This window comes from Oryx dammah, unplaced genomic scaffold, assembly GCF_014754425.2.
Source record: "Oryx dammah isolate SB20612 unplaced genomic scaffold, SCBI_Odam_1.1 HiC_scaffold_20, whole genome shotgun sequence".
Taxonomy (NCBI): domain Eukaryota; kingdom Metazoa; phylum Chordata; class Mammalia; order Artiodactyla; family Bovidae; genus Oryx; species Oryx dammah.
In genome coordinates this window covers 45,142,974-45,158,486 of record NW_024070204.1, presented here as the reverse complement: position 1 = coordinate 45,158,486, position 15,513 = coordinate 45,142,974, and the positions used below count along the sequence as shown (strand labels likewise).

General features: G+C 38.7%; 1 protein-coding gene across 2 annotated transcripts in view; it reads right to left on the bottom strand.

Moving 5' to 3' along the window:
- The window catches only part of ITGA1 (integrin subunit alpha 1), a 169,980-nt gene that overhangs the window by 75,153 nt on the left and 79,314 nt on the right, over positions 1-15,513 (bottom strand). For both annotated transcript variants that reach the window (XM_040262256.1, XM_040262255.1), the window contains exon 7: positions 3,403-3,551. In XM_040262256.1, the coding sequence (XP_040118190.1) occupies positions 3,403-3,551 (149 nt within the window). The remainder of the gene's footprint in view (positions 1-3,402; positions 3,552-15,513) is intronic.

Sequence of the window (15,513 nt, the reverse complement as noted above, 5' to 3'; positions counted from 1 at the left end):
GGGTTCATGGGGCAAGGAGGGTTTGGCTAGCTATGAAAGGTTTGGTCTGAATTAAGTTTGAGGACAAAGGCTGCTGGGGATGAGGTAGGAGGAGGTGGTATGGAGAGAAAAACGTTAAGCTAACTTCAAAAAAGGAATTTTGCTTTAATTCAACACGTATTTATGGAAAGTGATGGAAGATAGGGGAAACTGACAATTTTTGTTTGTTTTGTATCTTCTGCATGTGCACACGCACACAAAGAGGCACACTTTCCCTTTATTACTTTCTTTTACTCACTTTGTATTCCCCTCTGGAGTCTTGCACAAGAAGAGTACACTTTACTTAGGGCTAAAACAATGAATGGATTTCACATAATGTTTTTTTAGATTTTGGTATAAAATGTACCAATCATTGTACTGAATAGTCTATTTAAATATTTCACTTTGGTCAAAAGAAAATAAGAAAACAAAAGAAAGATAAATATTTTACTTTGGTCATGAGGACAAACAGCTGCAGTTTGGAATACACCAAAGAAACACACCTGTTGATTTAACCTCCCCATGGTTTGCCACGGTAAACATTAGTTCTACTGTAGATATACAGTAAACGCACAGTAGCAGGTATCTTGTGAGGAAGGAGAGAGGATTCTGGTGATGTAGGCAAAACAATGTCATCTATGCTTGTTTTCCCTTTAAAAGGACTTACAGCAAATATGAAAAGATGTTAAGAACTGTTGATTTTGTTTGATGTGTACATAGGATTTTGTTGTACTATTTTTTTTTAATTTTCAATTTTTCCCACAATTTTCAAAAGAGAAAAAGAAGCTATTAAAAAAAAAAATACTGACCACTGGGGAACTGTGTATTTCTGCCCTCTATACCAGATAAATAGATTTTTTACTTCTTTCTCTGTATAAAGGTGAAAAATAGATGTTAAATTCTAGTCTTTAAATGAAATCTGGACATGGATATGATGAGATATCAATCCTTTTTACAATTCTGATTCCTTTCAGCAGGTGTCCCCAGCCTCCAGGATCAAATGCTTGATGATACGAGGTGGAGCTAATATAATAATAACAGAAATAAGGTGCACAATAAATGTAATGCACTTGAGTAATCCTGAAACCATCCTCCTCCTGCCCAATCTGTGGAAAATTGTTTTCCATAAAACCAGTCCCTGGTGCTGAAAAGGCTGGGGACCATTATCTTAGAAGATTTCCAAAATCTCTTGACTCTCTTGAAGATCAAGGCCATAACTGAATGAACATCAGCTGAAGGTGATGATTAAAAGACGTTCCTTAAAGAAAATCCGGTAGCTCTGAAACCAGGACTGGCTTTCTATGGGTAGCATTGGCAGAGCTCATGTGTATACCCTTTATGTTTCAAATATCTCCTGCGAATTGTGTTTGACCCCCATTTACCACAATCCATTATTCTCTCTTTAAAGTAAGCATTGAACAGTCTGCATGGTTTTATACATTAATATACCCCAGGAGAATCCCTTTCTTTGGGACAGGAGAATCCAGGCTTTATGAGTAAATAATGTGAAGCAACGAAAAGAAAGACAATTTGGGGTAGGGGTAAGGTGACACAAAAATATGTTTAACTAGGAAACACTGAAAATGGAAGTAAGGATTCTAAATATTTAGAAATACTGTTTGAACTGATCCTGCCTGAAAGGAATAAAGAACAATTAAACATGCAAAACTAATGTATAAGAAGAGTACTTAGCAATATCATTATGGAGTTTTATTTATATACAAAACTCAATAAACTCTATGTCCCACAGCTAGACCCTCTGTGAAAATACAGAGGCAAAAGCCATATAGGGACATGGTATTTAGAGTGGTATTTATGCAGGAGCAAATGCAGTCAGAATATTTCATCAGTGAGTTTTCAAAGATGAATATTCATTCTTAAGTGGTTGCCTTTGGAGGACACAGCTCCCTACAGGCTCAGAGTTTCAAAGAACAGTTTGATTTACTTTGAATGTACAGCTACATTTAGTCAATTATTTAAGAATGCGCACTCAGCACATCTAAACATGTGCACTTCTGTGCATGCAAACTGGTGATCTTATGGGCAGGTAAATGTAAAATTACCCCATCTGTTTGTGGTTATTTTTCTCACAGGCCCCACATTAACTATAACCACATGCTTTTCTAACATTTATGAGTCTGAAGTGGAACATGAAATTTAAAAATTCTGAAGATCCAATCCATTCTTTGGAGTATCCATATTGACCATTTTAGCCTTCTTAGAACATGGATCTTAACTGGCAGGTGGAATGAGAGGACGGGCTTTTCAGAGGCAGGTGAGAGTCCAGAAGCTGAAGGCTCTTAAGGGTCCTTAGCATTAGTCATACTGCTCGTTAGATTTCCTGTGACTTTGGTACTGTTTAGTTTTTGTTCAGACACTTTCGTGGTGATTAAGGGGGAGAAATAAGCAAAAGAGCTGAGTGGGATCAGAAAAAAATACAGAAGAGAGAATGCTCTGCACTGTAAGCAAAGGGAAGTTCTGTAGATCCTTGTAGAACGCAACACAGCCAGAATGGACTATGCGCGCTCCATGGAGGAGACTGCAGAAGGGAGGGAAGGAGCAGTGTCAATCAGGGAGGATTTGGGAAAAGCGAGGAAGAAAAAGAGAGGGTACCAATGATGGAATCCTTTCCCCTTTTCAACCTTTTCACTGAAAATGTTTCGAGTAAGACATTTAATTTGCCTTCTTAAAAACGCTTATTTGAGAGCTTCAACAACTCTATATCTGTAAATTTAAATCTGTGAAATGCTGCAAAATTATAGATATATTATGGTATACACATACACTGAATAGAAGTGGACTAATTTAATCCATTTTTTATTCCAAGATTACTAGATGCTGAAAACAGAGAATAAAGGGAAAAGATATTATGTAATATTATGTCTTGGTACCCAAGAACGTGATGCTGTAGACCACATGATTTTTTTGACTGGTTCTGCATCAATCAAAATCTTGGAATAAAGGAAAGATAAGAATGGTGAGATTGTAAAATAGAAAATTTGATCCTATAATTATTAGCTAATCAGTTGAATCTGATTTCAACAAGGTGGCTTTAAATGTTACTAAGGTATTAATAACTGTTCAGTTAATACTCCAAATAGCAGTTATTTTTACAGTCTTTTACTTTGGCTTATTATTATTATTTTTTAATCTATATACCTTGCTGTGGGCTTTCCAGGTGGTGCTAGTGGTAAAGAATCCGCCTGCAACGCAGGAGACCTAAGACTAGGGTTCAATCTCTGAGATCTGGTTGGTAATATCCCCTGGAGAAGGAAATGGCACCCCACTCCAGTATTCTTGCCTGGAGAATACCACAGACAGAGGAGCCTGGCAGGCTACAGTTAGCAAATAGTTGGACACAACTGAGTGTCTGAACACACGTACCTTGCTGTGTCTATTCCAAGGGCTGTCATGGTCTGCCGGCCACCTCTCTGGACTATTTCTTTTGCTGCAACAAGCACCTCTTCCGTCGATGAGTACTTATTGAGGTTGAACTCATGAGTTACATTTTCTCCATACTGTACAATTCCAACCTGAAATACCAAGTCACTGTGTTATCCATCTAGCCGACTTACATTTTAATTGTCTTCAGTTTAAACACATGGATCAGATGTAATAATACAGTTAGTCTTTCCGAAGGGTTTAAAACTCTACCAGTACACAAATCCTTCTACGTTGACAGCAATAATCACTGCCATTTGTGAATATTCATATCCCAAAGGACACAAATGAGAGTGCTTTATTAAACCTCTCAAATGATTGGTTTCTCTCTTCAACAGTGTTTACTGAATGATTCTGGCAGACTTTGGGATAGAACATGAAACTGACATGGTCTCTGCCTTCATGGAGCTTCTAAACTAGAGGGAGAGAGAGAGAGATTAAACACAAGAATTATTCAAACACAGGTTCAACTGCAAACTGTGAAAAAGGCTGTACTAACAGAAAAGCTATTACTGGCAAGTATAACCTAGAAGCGTAATTTAAAATGGAGGCTCAAGAAAGCTCTTTCAGAAGTGATATTTGAGACTTAAAAGATATGTGCTAGGAGGGTGGAGGCCCGTCCTGGATGGCAAGTGTGAGGGTGGATGGGGTCCGCACTAAAGGAACTGTGCCTGTGAATAAACTGAGATGGCAAAGAGGTAGATGCTCTGAGAACAGAAATAAAGTCAGTGAGTCTGGACCGAGCTAGGAGGAAAGAGGGGAGTGAGATGAAGTTGGACAAATGATCAGGGATGCTTTTGGCAAGGACACCTGTGTGCTTCCTGTTTCAAGTAGCTCAGCTATAGCTTCATGGCTCCTAAATTAGCCCTTCCCTTTCTTGTTCTCTGTCTTCTCTCTCTCTTACTGCCATACTCCTTTCATTCCTTCTTTCCCACAGGTGGGTAATGCAAGCAGCTAACTGCAAAGCCACCGTGAAGTAAAAAGACTTTGAAGGTTAAGTGCAACTGATTCACTTCCCCTTGCCCATTTTCTTAATCCCTTTTCTGCACCCTCCTTTGAAGGTTGGTATGAACCAATAAACTAACCTATATCAAGAACTGTGCCTGAAGTTACTCTTTGTTTAACTTTCCTACCCACAAATTAAGGACTCAGATAATTCTTTACCCAAAGGACTGTCTTTTTCTGAAAATAATTTTTTTAAAAAAATTTTTGACTGTGCTGGGTCTTCATTGCTGCAAGGGCTTTCCTCTAGTTGTGATAGGTGGGGGTGTGCGGGCTTCTCATAGCGGTGGCTTCTCCTATTGAGGAGCACAGGCTCGAGGGTGTGTGGGCTTCAGCAGCTGCAGCTGCCAGGCTCCAGAGCACAGGCTCAACAGATGTGGAACATGGGTCTTGTTGCTCTGCTGTATGTGGAATCATCCTGGATCAGGGATAAAACCCAGGTCTCCTATATTGGCAGGTGGGTTCTTTACCACTGAGCCACCAGCCTTTGAATATATTTTAAATTACTTTCCCAATGACCCTAACAGCTTTTGACCAGGAATCCAGGGAAATACTGAATAATTCTTAAGGAAAACCATGTAGGTTTGCCATTGTCTTTGTGTGTATAAATGCTCAGTGTAAGTAAAATTATTTTGTTATTTAGATATAATCATTGTGCCTAATTTATGGTCCCATGGTGAACAGAAGTTATTGAAAAGTACTAGGATTTAGTTGGGCAGTGCTGTGTTGCTGTAGAAGTTAATTGCTCATCCATTCAGGGCGTCTTACAGAGTTGGTTTTGTTTTTATTTCTCTTTGTTTAGATTTGATTAAGCAGGAGACTAAAGAACTTTGAAAACTGTCACTCCTGTTATTATTCTTAGATATTTTACTACTTGGATGACTCTATCAAACACCCTGGTCTCTTATTTATTTAACTTCCTTGGCTTTAGTAATCTTTTCCTCTAGCTCACCTATGTCATCTGCTTCCAAGGTCTTCGCCTTGACCTTGTCATCTGGAAAAATTGCAGCACCTCAATCTCAATGTCAAGTGTTCTTCTCTCTGACCATTAACTTTGGCTCATTTACCTAGTATATCTAACTCATCAATTCCTTGACCACATAAAGACTTCCAATTAATTCATATATGTTACTATATTTTTGTATCCAACCTAGACTCCATGATCCATCACTATAATCATTTACTTGCAAACATTTATCTCCTTTAACCTTTTCCCCCCTGCATTAACTAATTTGGCTAACTTCCAACTGTAGTTAAGTCCAAATATCTCCTCTATGAGTGATCCTGTGACACTGAATGCTGTTAGACAAAAGCCACATACCTCGTAGACTGGTTGCACTTTAAAGTTTTGCTCATGAATCTCAAATGAGGTTGCACACAGCACTGCCCAACAGCCCTAGTACTTTTTAACAGTGAGTGTGCTCCCTTCAGTCAAATTCTGGTGATAAGTGCTAACTCCTCAGGAAAAAGACGGCATCTCCTTTGCACATGGGGAGGAGTTCACGTGAGAAGAGAAGGAAATCATGCCAACTAAATAAGGCTGCTTTATGATGTAACACTTAACATTTACAACATACTTTTCATATCTTAGAGAACATACTGTGAACTATTGTATTATTGGGGAAAATTGGGAAAACAGCTTGGTAAGTCAGATATCAATGTTTTATGTCTTATATCTATCATATCTATCTGTTGATCTCTCTGTCTACTTAATATATATCTCACTTTTATAAGTTCATTCTTCTGTAATTGTTGGGATATAAGAGAACTTGTAATGACTCATTCCCTCACCCTTTGTGTACACTTTTGCTTCTCACAGCTGTACCCGAGACTTTCATCAGATGACTGTCCTTGGACGGCTAGAGCTGCTTTGCCCCAAAGGTTCCAAGAGTCAGCAGTATCTGGCGTTTTCTCCCTCCTCATCCCTTGCTCTGCTCCACAGGCAAGGCCTGAGTGCAGGCAATGCAGGATTGGCCCCTTGACTTAACCTGGGACCCCTTCCAGACCCAGCTGAGGCCTCAGCTTCACCTGAAGCCACATGCTTGCTTGCCCTCCATGGCTGCTCTGTTTTGCTCCCCCAAATCCCTTCTTATTTTCTTTTGGAAGCACTTCCTTTGTAAACTGCTGTCACTTGACTCCTGCTCTCAGAGTTTGTGCCTGGGGGATTGGATCTAAGGCAGTTATTATTTACACTTTTGAATTCTTTCTTCAGCCCAGGCCAGACATCACTGACTGCCTTGAACCTGGACCATGGCAATCATAGTCTCTACACTGCTGATCTCCTTCCCTCCATTTCCACTGTCTTCAAATCCTTCTACCTAGTGATGGTAGATAAACTGTGTTAAGAGTCTGCTTTTATCACATGCCTTCGTTATTCGAAAACTCCAATAACTCTTCACTGCCTACATCAATGACTTTGAAATATACTTTAAAAGAGAACTGTAATTCTAATTAAAATAGAAAATAGGCACAACTTCAAGCTGCTTCTTGAAATACTAGGCCTATAGGTTAAAATTCAGTTTCCCCCCCTGAGTTTCAGCCACCCAACCATCTGGCCCTACCTTCTCATGTCATCCTCATCTTCCGGATTCTACCCAGACCAAATGCCCTTCCGTATCCCTGCAACTAAGCTAAGTCCTACCCATTTGGTAAGATTCAAGTTTCACTTTCTATGCAACTTTGTCCACCTAGTTGTCAGTAGAGTCCACAGTGATCTTCCCTTTCTCCAAACTCTGAAGCAAACTTGTCTGTGCTGCTCCTGTGAGCACTGCATTCTTCTCAGCTTTGGTACACATGATTTATCTCTCAACGACATTAAAGTTTGGAAGGGGCAGGCGGGGGTAAAGAGCAGGACTGTGTCATAGCTGTTGGTATTCTCTTATCCTGGACCACTATTTTGCTTTGCTCACAGTTGACCCTCATGCATTCTTCCTAGATGAGTGTACCACTTCACATGGGCAAGTAGAAAACTGAGATAGGGGGGAAATAATGATAAGCAGAACAAGAGAGATAGGAAGAAGTGTGGGAAATTAGTAGAGTGGGCAGTGGGAACTCACATCTCAGGAGAATGACATTCAGTGTAGGTCTCTGGCTGATACGAGGGTTCTTATTTTCTTAGGAATCAGACAGAATAAGGTTTCTGCTGTGTTTTCCTCAGGAAAGGGTGCCATTTATTAATTTTCATCACAGGAAAATAGTCACATCACTAAACGTATGTAATGCTTTGTGTGAGCCTCACTTTAATAGGAGTGATTTAAGTTCCACCTTAGTTTATAAATTTAATGCAGGTAAAACAGATCTGTACTAGCATAATGGGTATTGGTTCATATATAACCAAGACAAATAAATATGAGAATGAATGAGAGAAAAAGTGATGAACACACATGGTGAGGAAATGAATAGAAGAGAGAATCACAAGCACATTTATTGTCTCACAGGTCAGCCCTCAGGGAGGAAGGAGGATCCAGCTTCCTAAACAAGCTGCCCAGGTCAAGAACAGACAGCTAGTTATAAAAGTAGAATGGGAGAAAGCAAAGCAGTCTTAAGCCTGGAAGATCTGTCAGGATGATCATTAAAGACATTTAAATCATTTCAGAAATTGAAGAAAAAGATAAAAAACCAATAATCATCACATTTGACTTGAAGCAGCCAATTGTATTGGAATGGTCCAATACAGACCCTCCCAGAGGGTGGAGCTAAGCAGAGAACTGGAGAGAAGTAGTAAAGAGAGAACGATCCTAGGCATTCTTACTAAATGAATAAAAAGTAGGCAGAGATGGCAGCTAAAAGGCACAACTGGGTTAGCTGTGGGCCTTCTTTAAGGGAGAATGGGAAGAGTAGCCTATGGCATCAGTATAAGATAAGTGGGTGAAGACAGTAAAATTAGACTCTTTTTAAAAAAGATTTTTGATATGGACCATTTTTAAAGTCTTTATTGAATCTGTTACAACATTGTCCTGTTTTCTATGAGGTTCTTTTTTGGCTGCTAGGTATGGGGGATCTTAGGTCCCCACCAAGGGATCGAACCCACACCCCCTGCATTGGAAGGTGAAGTTTTAACGACTGGACTGCCAGGTAAACCCCAACAATAAACTCTTACAAGTTCCTCTATTCTTAACAATAGAGGAACTGTCACTTTTCAGAGACAACTGTCAGGGATACATTTAGCTCCTGGGGAGATATAGTTTGAACTTCTTGATTAAGCAGTTATAATTGCAAGCTGATTCACTATAGCATAAACTAGGGAATCCTGCTACATGAGTAAGAGGAACACTTAGGACCGCCCACTTCAACATAAAATTTACATTCGTGATTCAGATAAACCTCAAACTGGGAATACTAACTTTCTAAGTTGCTAGGTATAATTTTTTTTAAAGTCCATAATCACACACTTTCAGAAAGCAATCATTAAAACAAAGTTTAACAGTTTTTCTGTCTCTGTCTGTCTGCCTCCCTCTGTTGTTGCAAGTAAAAAAGGCCACAAATTTCAAATAATATAAAAGAGGAAGGCTTTCCCTTACCCCTGAATTGCTCTGCACTGACAAAAGTGGATTATTCTGAAAGTGCTCTCAGAGTCTTTAATATGAAAACATGCATTGTGAATCACAAATTGGAAGACCTGATGTATTTTATTCTTAATTAAGGGAATTTATTTTTTATGTGGAACATATTCCACACCTCAAACAGCATAGCTTGGAAAATATTGTTTTATTCAAATTGTGAATTACCTGCTTATAAAGATCAATTCATTGTTATGCTTCATTCTTGCCTCTTATATTTATGTCACACTGTCATGGATTGCTTCCCAGGTGGTGCTAGCAGTAAGGAACTCACCTGCCAATGCAGGTAGACATAAGAGATGCAGGTTCAATCCCTGGGTTGGGAAGATTCCCCTGGAGAAGGAAATGGCAACCCATTCCAGTATTCTTGCCTGGGAAATTCCATGGACAGAGGAGCCTGGTGGGCTATAGTCCATGGGGTCACAAAGAGTTGCACATGACTGAAGTGACTTAGCATAACAGTCATGCATTGCAGTTTTCCAAATATAAGCCTTGACTTTAAGTTGGAAGTTTTTCAGGATTAGGGACAAAGTTTTAGAGTTTGTTACTTATATTGCTATACACCTAGCATAATACTTGGTCAATAAGATACTTCATAAATATCTGCTGAATTAAAATGAATTATCCAAATGGCTTCCTTTAAGAGTAGAGCAAGAAGGGAAGTGAATGTGAGGAATATGGAAGGAATGATGCTGTTAGAAATCACAAAAATTACTACTTTTTTCTCATAAAAAGTCACAAAAGAATGACAAGAGAGTTTAAGAAAGAGAAATGTTTAAAGTAGTTATTATATATACTACATCAAGGAGTTATGAAGGAATGGAATTATCTCCTCCTTTAGAATTCTACCATTACCTTGTATTATTAAGTTAGAGTTATAACACCAGTGCCTAAATTGTAATGCCCAGCATGAGTTTAGTTTCTGGGCTTTCATTCAACAGTTTATACTATCTAATCAATGGCCTCTTTAGGGGAATAATGACAGGGAAGCACCATAAAGTTTTCTGTGTGTTTGTAGGATGTACAACTGCTTTACATAAGTCCTCAGTCTTTGGGTCTGGTCATTTTATGTTTTCTTTTACCAAACTACAGTGCAAAAGCCCTGCCTTACAACATGCTTCTACTGTAATTAATTAGAGTATGAATTCAAGTTAATTGTCAACACAAACCATTCTGAGACCATGTTAACTAAAACTAGGCTTAACCTTTGTCTACGGAGAGGCATATAAACAGGACTGGCTCACAGGTAAATGAAATGAATTCTCAGAAATACAATAAAGTTGGTATATGATAGGTCTTTAGTTGGTCTCTTGCGTGATGGAAGGTGATGCAATGAAATTGACTCATACTCAAAAATATGAGGCTAGAAGGTGTTAAGAGGGGGAAGACTATGGGAGAAATTGAGACCAGAGGTGAATGGGGCTACATGTGTTGAACACCTGAAAAGAAAAGCCTAAAACACAATGTTCAAAGAATACTCAAACTATCACACAATTGCACTCATTTCACATGATAGCAAAGTAATGCTCAAAATTCTCCAGGCCAGGATTCAACAGTGTGTGAGTGAACCAAGAACTCCTAGATATTCAAGCTGGATTTAGAAAAGGCAGAGGAACCAGAGATCAAATTGCCAACATCCTCTGGATCATTGAAAAAGCAAGAGAATTCCAGAAAAACATTTGCTTCATTGACTATGCAAAAGCCTTGGACTATGTGGATCACGACAAACTGTGGAAAATTTTAGAGATGGGAATACCAGACCACCTTATCTGCTTCCTGAGAAACCTGTATGCAGGTCAAGAATCAATAGTTAGAACCAGGCATAAAACAACAGACTGGTTCCAAATTGAGAAAGGAGTATGTCAAGGCTGTATATTGTCACTCTATTTATTTAACTTATATGCAGAATACATCATGCAAAATGCTGGGCTGGATGAAGCAAAGCTGGAATCAAGACTGCAGGGAGAAATATCAGTAACCTCAGATATGCAGATAACACCACCCTTATAGCAGAAAATGCGGAGGAACTAAAGAGCCTTTTGATGAAGGTGAAAAAGGAGGGATAAAAAGCTGGCTTAAAACTGAACATTCAAAACAGGAAGATCATGGCATCTGGTCCCATCCATCACTTTATGGCAAATAGAAGGGAAAACAATGGAAACACTGACAGATGGTGACTGGGCATCCATGAAATTAAAGCAGCCATGAAATTAAAAGATGCTTGCTCCTTGGAAGAAAAGCTGTGACCAACCTAGACAGCATATTAAAAAAGAGAGACATTACTTTGTCAACAAAGGTCCATCTAGACAAAGCTATGGTTTTTCCAGTAGTCATGTATGAATGTGAGAGTTGAACCATAAAGAAAGTTGAGTGCTGAAGAACTGATGCTTTTGAACTGTGGTATTGGAGAAGACTCCTGAGAGTTCCTTGGACAGTCAATCCTAAAGGAAATCAGTCCTGAATATTCATTGGAAGGACTGATGCTGAAGCTGAAGTTCCAATACTTTGGCCACCTAATGCAAAGAGCTGACTCATTAGAAAAGACTCTGATGCTGGGAAAGGTTGAAGGCAGGAGGAGAAGGGGATGACAGAGGATGAGATGGTTGGATGGCATCACTGACTCAATGGACATGAGTTTGAGCAAGCTCTGAGAGATGGTGAAGACAGGGTAGCCTGGCGTGCTGCAGTCCATGGGGTCACAATAAGTTGGATATGACTGAGCATCTGAACAACCACAAAAACACAATGTACATCAGTGTCGTGGCAGGGGAGAGTCCCCACAATCAAGTCTCTTCTAGAGTGGCAGAGTGAGAGATGGTGGTCACTACAATAATGATTGTTAACACAAAGAGAAATTTAAAAATTCCAGGAATTACATTTTTCCAACATAAATGACTTGCCTCCTATTTGCTAGGCAACGCACAAACTCTGAACTGTATTTTGTAAATAGAAGGATTAATGCACAACACTGTCATTGTGGAATTCACATTCCACCAGGAGAGATGGAATCATGAAACAAAAAGCGATGCTTCTGAGTGAGGAGAGCAGTTGATTAATGGTGTGCAAATGCTGTGGGGATGTGGAGGGGAAGGGAGTTTTGGGCGGAATAGCCATAGAGAAAGTCATATTTGAATTGAGTCTCAGAAGTTCGCCTAGCACATGGGGACTGGGGTGGAGAAGGGCTTTCCAGGCAGAGAGAATCCTGTGAACACAGAGCAATGTGTTTAGGGAAGGCCAAGGCAGGAGTGACTGCAGGGCAAGAAGAGAAGGAGGCAGTGCACAGCAGTAGGTGACAAGTGACTTATAATTCACTGGAGAGCTTGAGTATTATTCAGCAGACAGGTAGGAGACAGATTTTTATCCAGGGAAATGTCATGATCTGAACTTTACATGGGAAAAGTAATTCAGATGAGCGATGGATGGAGATAGGGGACAACAGAGACAAGGAGGCTAGAGAAGGAGATTCACCTCATTCACAACACAACTTGAGAGACCAGGGTTTGGCTGCACACCTCAGACAGCCTTCTCAGACCTCAAAACAATGCATCAGCCCTCATATTTAAGGCTCCTAGGAAACGGCCATAAAAATGTGTAGTAAAAAGAAAGATAAATAATATTCCTAAAATTTAATTAATTTCCCCCTTTCATTTTGCCTGGTTTAATGTTATGCTTCACTCTTGATGGGAACAATCTAGACATTGTTCCATTAGTATATTTCACTTTTATATCAAGCCTCACAACTTACTGGTTTTATTTAGGGTAATGCACTTGTATATGGCATATTTATATCATTCTCATTTATTATTAAAAGCAATGTTATGTTTAGGTATTGAGGATCAATAAGACCTCCATAATGTTTATACCATCATATCTTTTATGGCAAGCTCAGAGTGCTTCAGGTTTGTTTTTATAGGTGGTTTTTTAAAAGGTGATTTTATAGCCTTTACTCTGTCTTGGATAAAAATTTGGTTTGCAAAAGTTCCTCGACTATGTTTGCGAAAGTCTTAATGGGACCACACAGAGACATGGGAGAAATTTTGAGTAACTATTTAGGGTTGATGTTTTTGTCATTTGCATTGCATTTTCCTAATGTATACTAATTGTCATATGGAAACTTTAACACAAGTTTTAAAATTTATTTTCTTCCTTCCCTTTCTTTTTTTCTTTTTTTTTTTTTTTTTTGTGGAGGAGAAAATTACTTCCAGAAATGGTTCATATCTTTGAGACTACCTTCCAATAATTGCAATTACTACATGAAAAATCTATGACTGTAGACAGTAGGCCATAATACTCGACCTTGATCAAGTGAATAACTGTAATTAATATAACAAACAGGAACTCACAAGGTATAATTAGAATGTAAATTTTGGGGGGCCCATGATCCCTGTAAAACTTATTTAGGGTTAAATTTTTCTGCTCTCACTGGATGGAAAAATAAATGTCTTATTGCTTTTCTTAATTTTAGTTTTAAAATATCTGTTTTTTAAAAAAGCTCTATATTTTAATTTAGGCTGTACAACATGAAATTGCTGTGTTTGTAAGTCAAAAATGATCAAATGGCTTGAGGAGAATGGATACATGTATATGTATGACTGGGTCCTTTTGCCGTGTACCTGAAACTGTCACAACATTGTTATCAGCTATACTCCAGTATAAAATAAAAAGTTAAAAACATGATCAAACAGCAACAATTTCATATGGTTCAATCTACATTAAAACAAAACCAAGACAAAACATCAAGTTGATTTATAATTAAATCTTCTCTCCTCCTCCTTTTAAGGGAGGAGAGAAGCATGTAGTTGAGGAAGGGGCATGACTGGCTGTTTCTTTGTTTGTCTGCTCTCACCCCTTAGATTGCTAACTATAATTTCTGACATGGACAGAGGGATGGAAAATAAATAAATAAAGGGCACTGAAATTCTGCTGGTGCCGATCCAAGATTAGAACCTGATCTAATAACAGGGATTACCTTTTCAGTGGGCTCTTTGGGGATTTCCCTTCACCTGCATCCTTGCCTGAGTGAACGCATCTCACTACTGTGATCCCTAGGAATTGGGGATAGCGTCAGCTGTTCTGTGCAGGGGCTTCCACTCACTTCCAGGCGATTCTATGGACAGGAGCAAAAATGACTCCATGACAAGCTCTGAGAAACATATGTTAATTGTACTGACAACTTTAGATGTGAGGCCAATTCTAGCATTGTGACTTGCTTGTCAGCAGCCAGACATATCTTACCTTTTAGTGTAGGAGTCAGGCACTCAGCGATTGTGTGTACCAGCTTTCCCAAGCTCACTGTATGATCCCACCAAAGCCTTTCTCACCAGGCTCTTTCTATAGGGACCCTCTTCACAAATTTGGCCAACTCTATTTTTAGTGCCTTTATACCCTTGATATGGATGAGGAATCTGAGTCCCGTATCTAGCTCTTAACTTTTCAGTTTTGCAACTTCTTCTGGGTAACACCTCTCAAAATTCATTTTTGTAGCTTCCCCTTTCAGGAATGGAGAGATAGGGAGGCTAAGTAAGGGGGAGGGAAAATTTCAGAAGCTAATTCTGCGAATCTTAGGGCAGGATTGGATGCTTCAAATGAAAAGAAAAAAAAAAAAACTATTTAAATTATGTTAGCAACCAACCAAGAGAAAAAATGATTGCTAAAGCAAATTGTTTGTTTTTAGAGAGAATTACTATAAGACCACATGGAAGAAAAGCATTCTTTTTAGTATACATTTCTTTGAAATGAAAGTATCTTTTAAAATTACTATGGATGAATTTCTTATCTGACTGCACTAAAGGAAGATCAAACTTTAAAGAGCATTTAAATATATTGTACTTAAAACCCTATTAAATAGAATTTGGCAAAAGTGATGGCTTAGTGAATGTCCTTCTCGAACCCTTTTGTTTAGAGAATTACTTATGAAACTAGTCATTAATATAGCTTAAGCCAACATAGAAAAAGATTAGAAATCACTGAAGTATAAACACTAAAACCCAACATATAAATAATATACTTAGAAGACTATTAAAATGCCAGCTAATGAAAAAGTCTCATTAAATGTTCATCTATCAGAGAAAAATGCAAAAATGCATTCAGTATGATACACACACTTATTCAAAAGGTGCTCATTAAAGGGCCACTAAAAAAGCCCAGCAAAGCACTGGGCTGACCACTGACAGGATAAAAAGAGATTTAAAGGCTTCAGTCTTAAGGTCCCTGTAATCTGGAGCATGCAGTAAGTACAGACACTCACATATCAACACAATAATTCATTAGTCCATGGTTTCTCAACTTTAACCTATTAAAAATTATGTGGGTTGCTTACTTAAAATGTAGGCTCTGTAGCTTCACTCTCAGAGATTCTGATTCTTAAAGTCTGGGGTACAATCCAAATACCTCTGGGATTCAGAAGTGGGAATTCCATGAACCACACTTGGAGAAACATTGTTATACAGAAGCTCCACAAAGGCAGTGGCCGTGTCTGTCTATTTTTCCATGA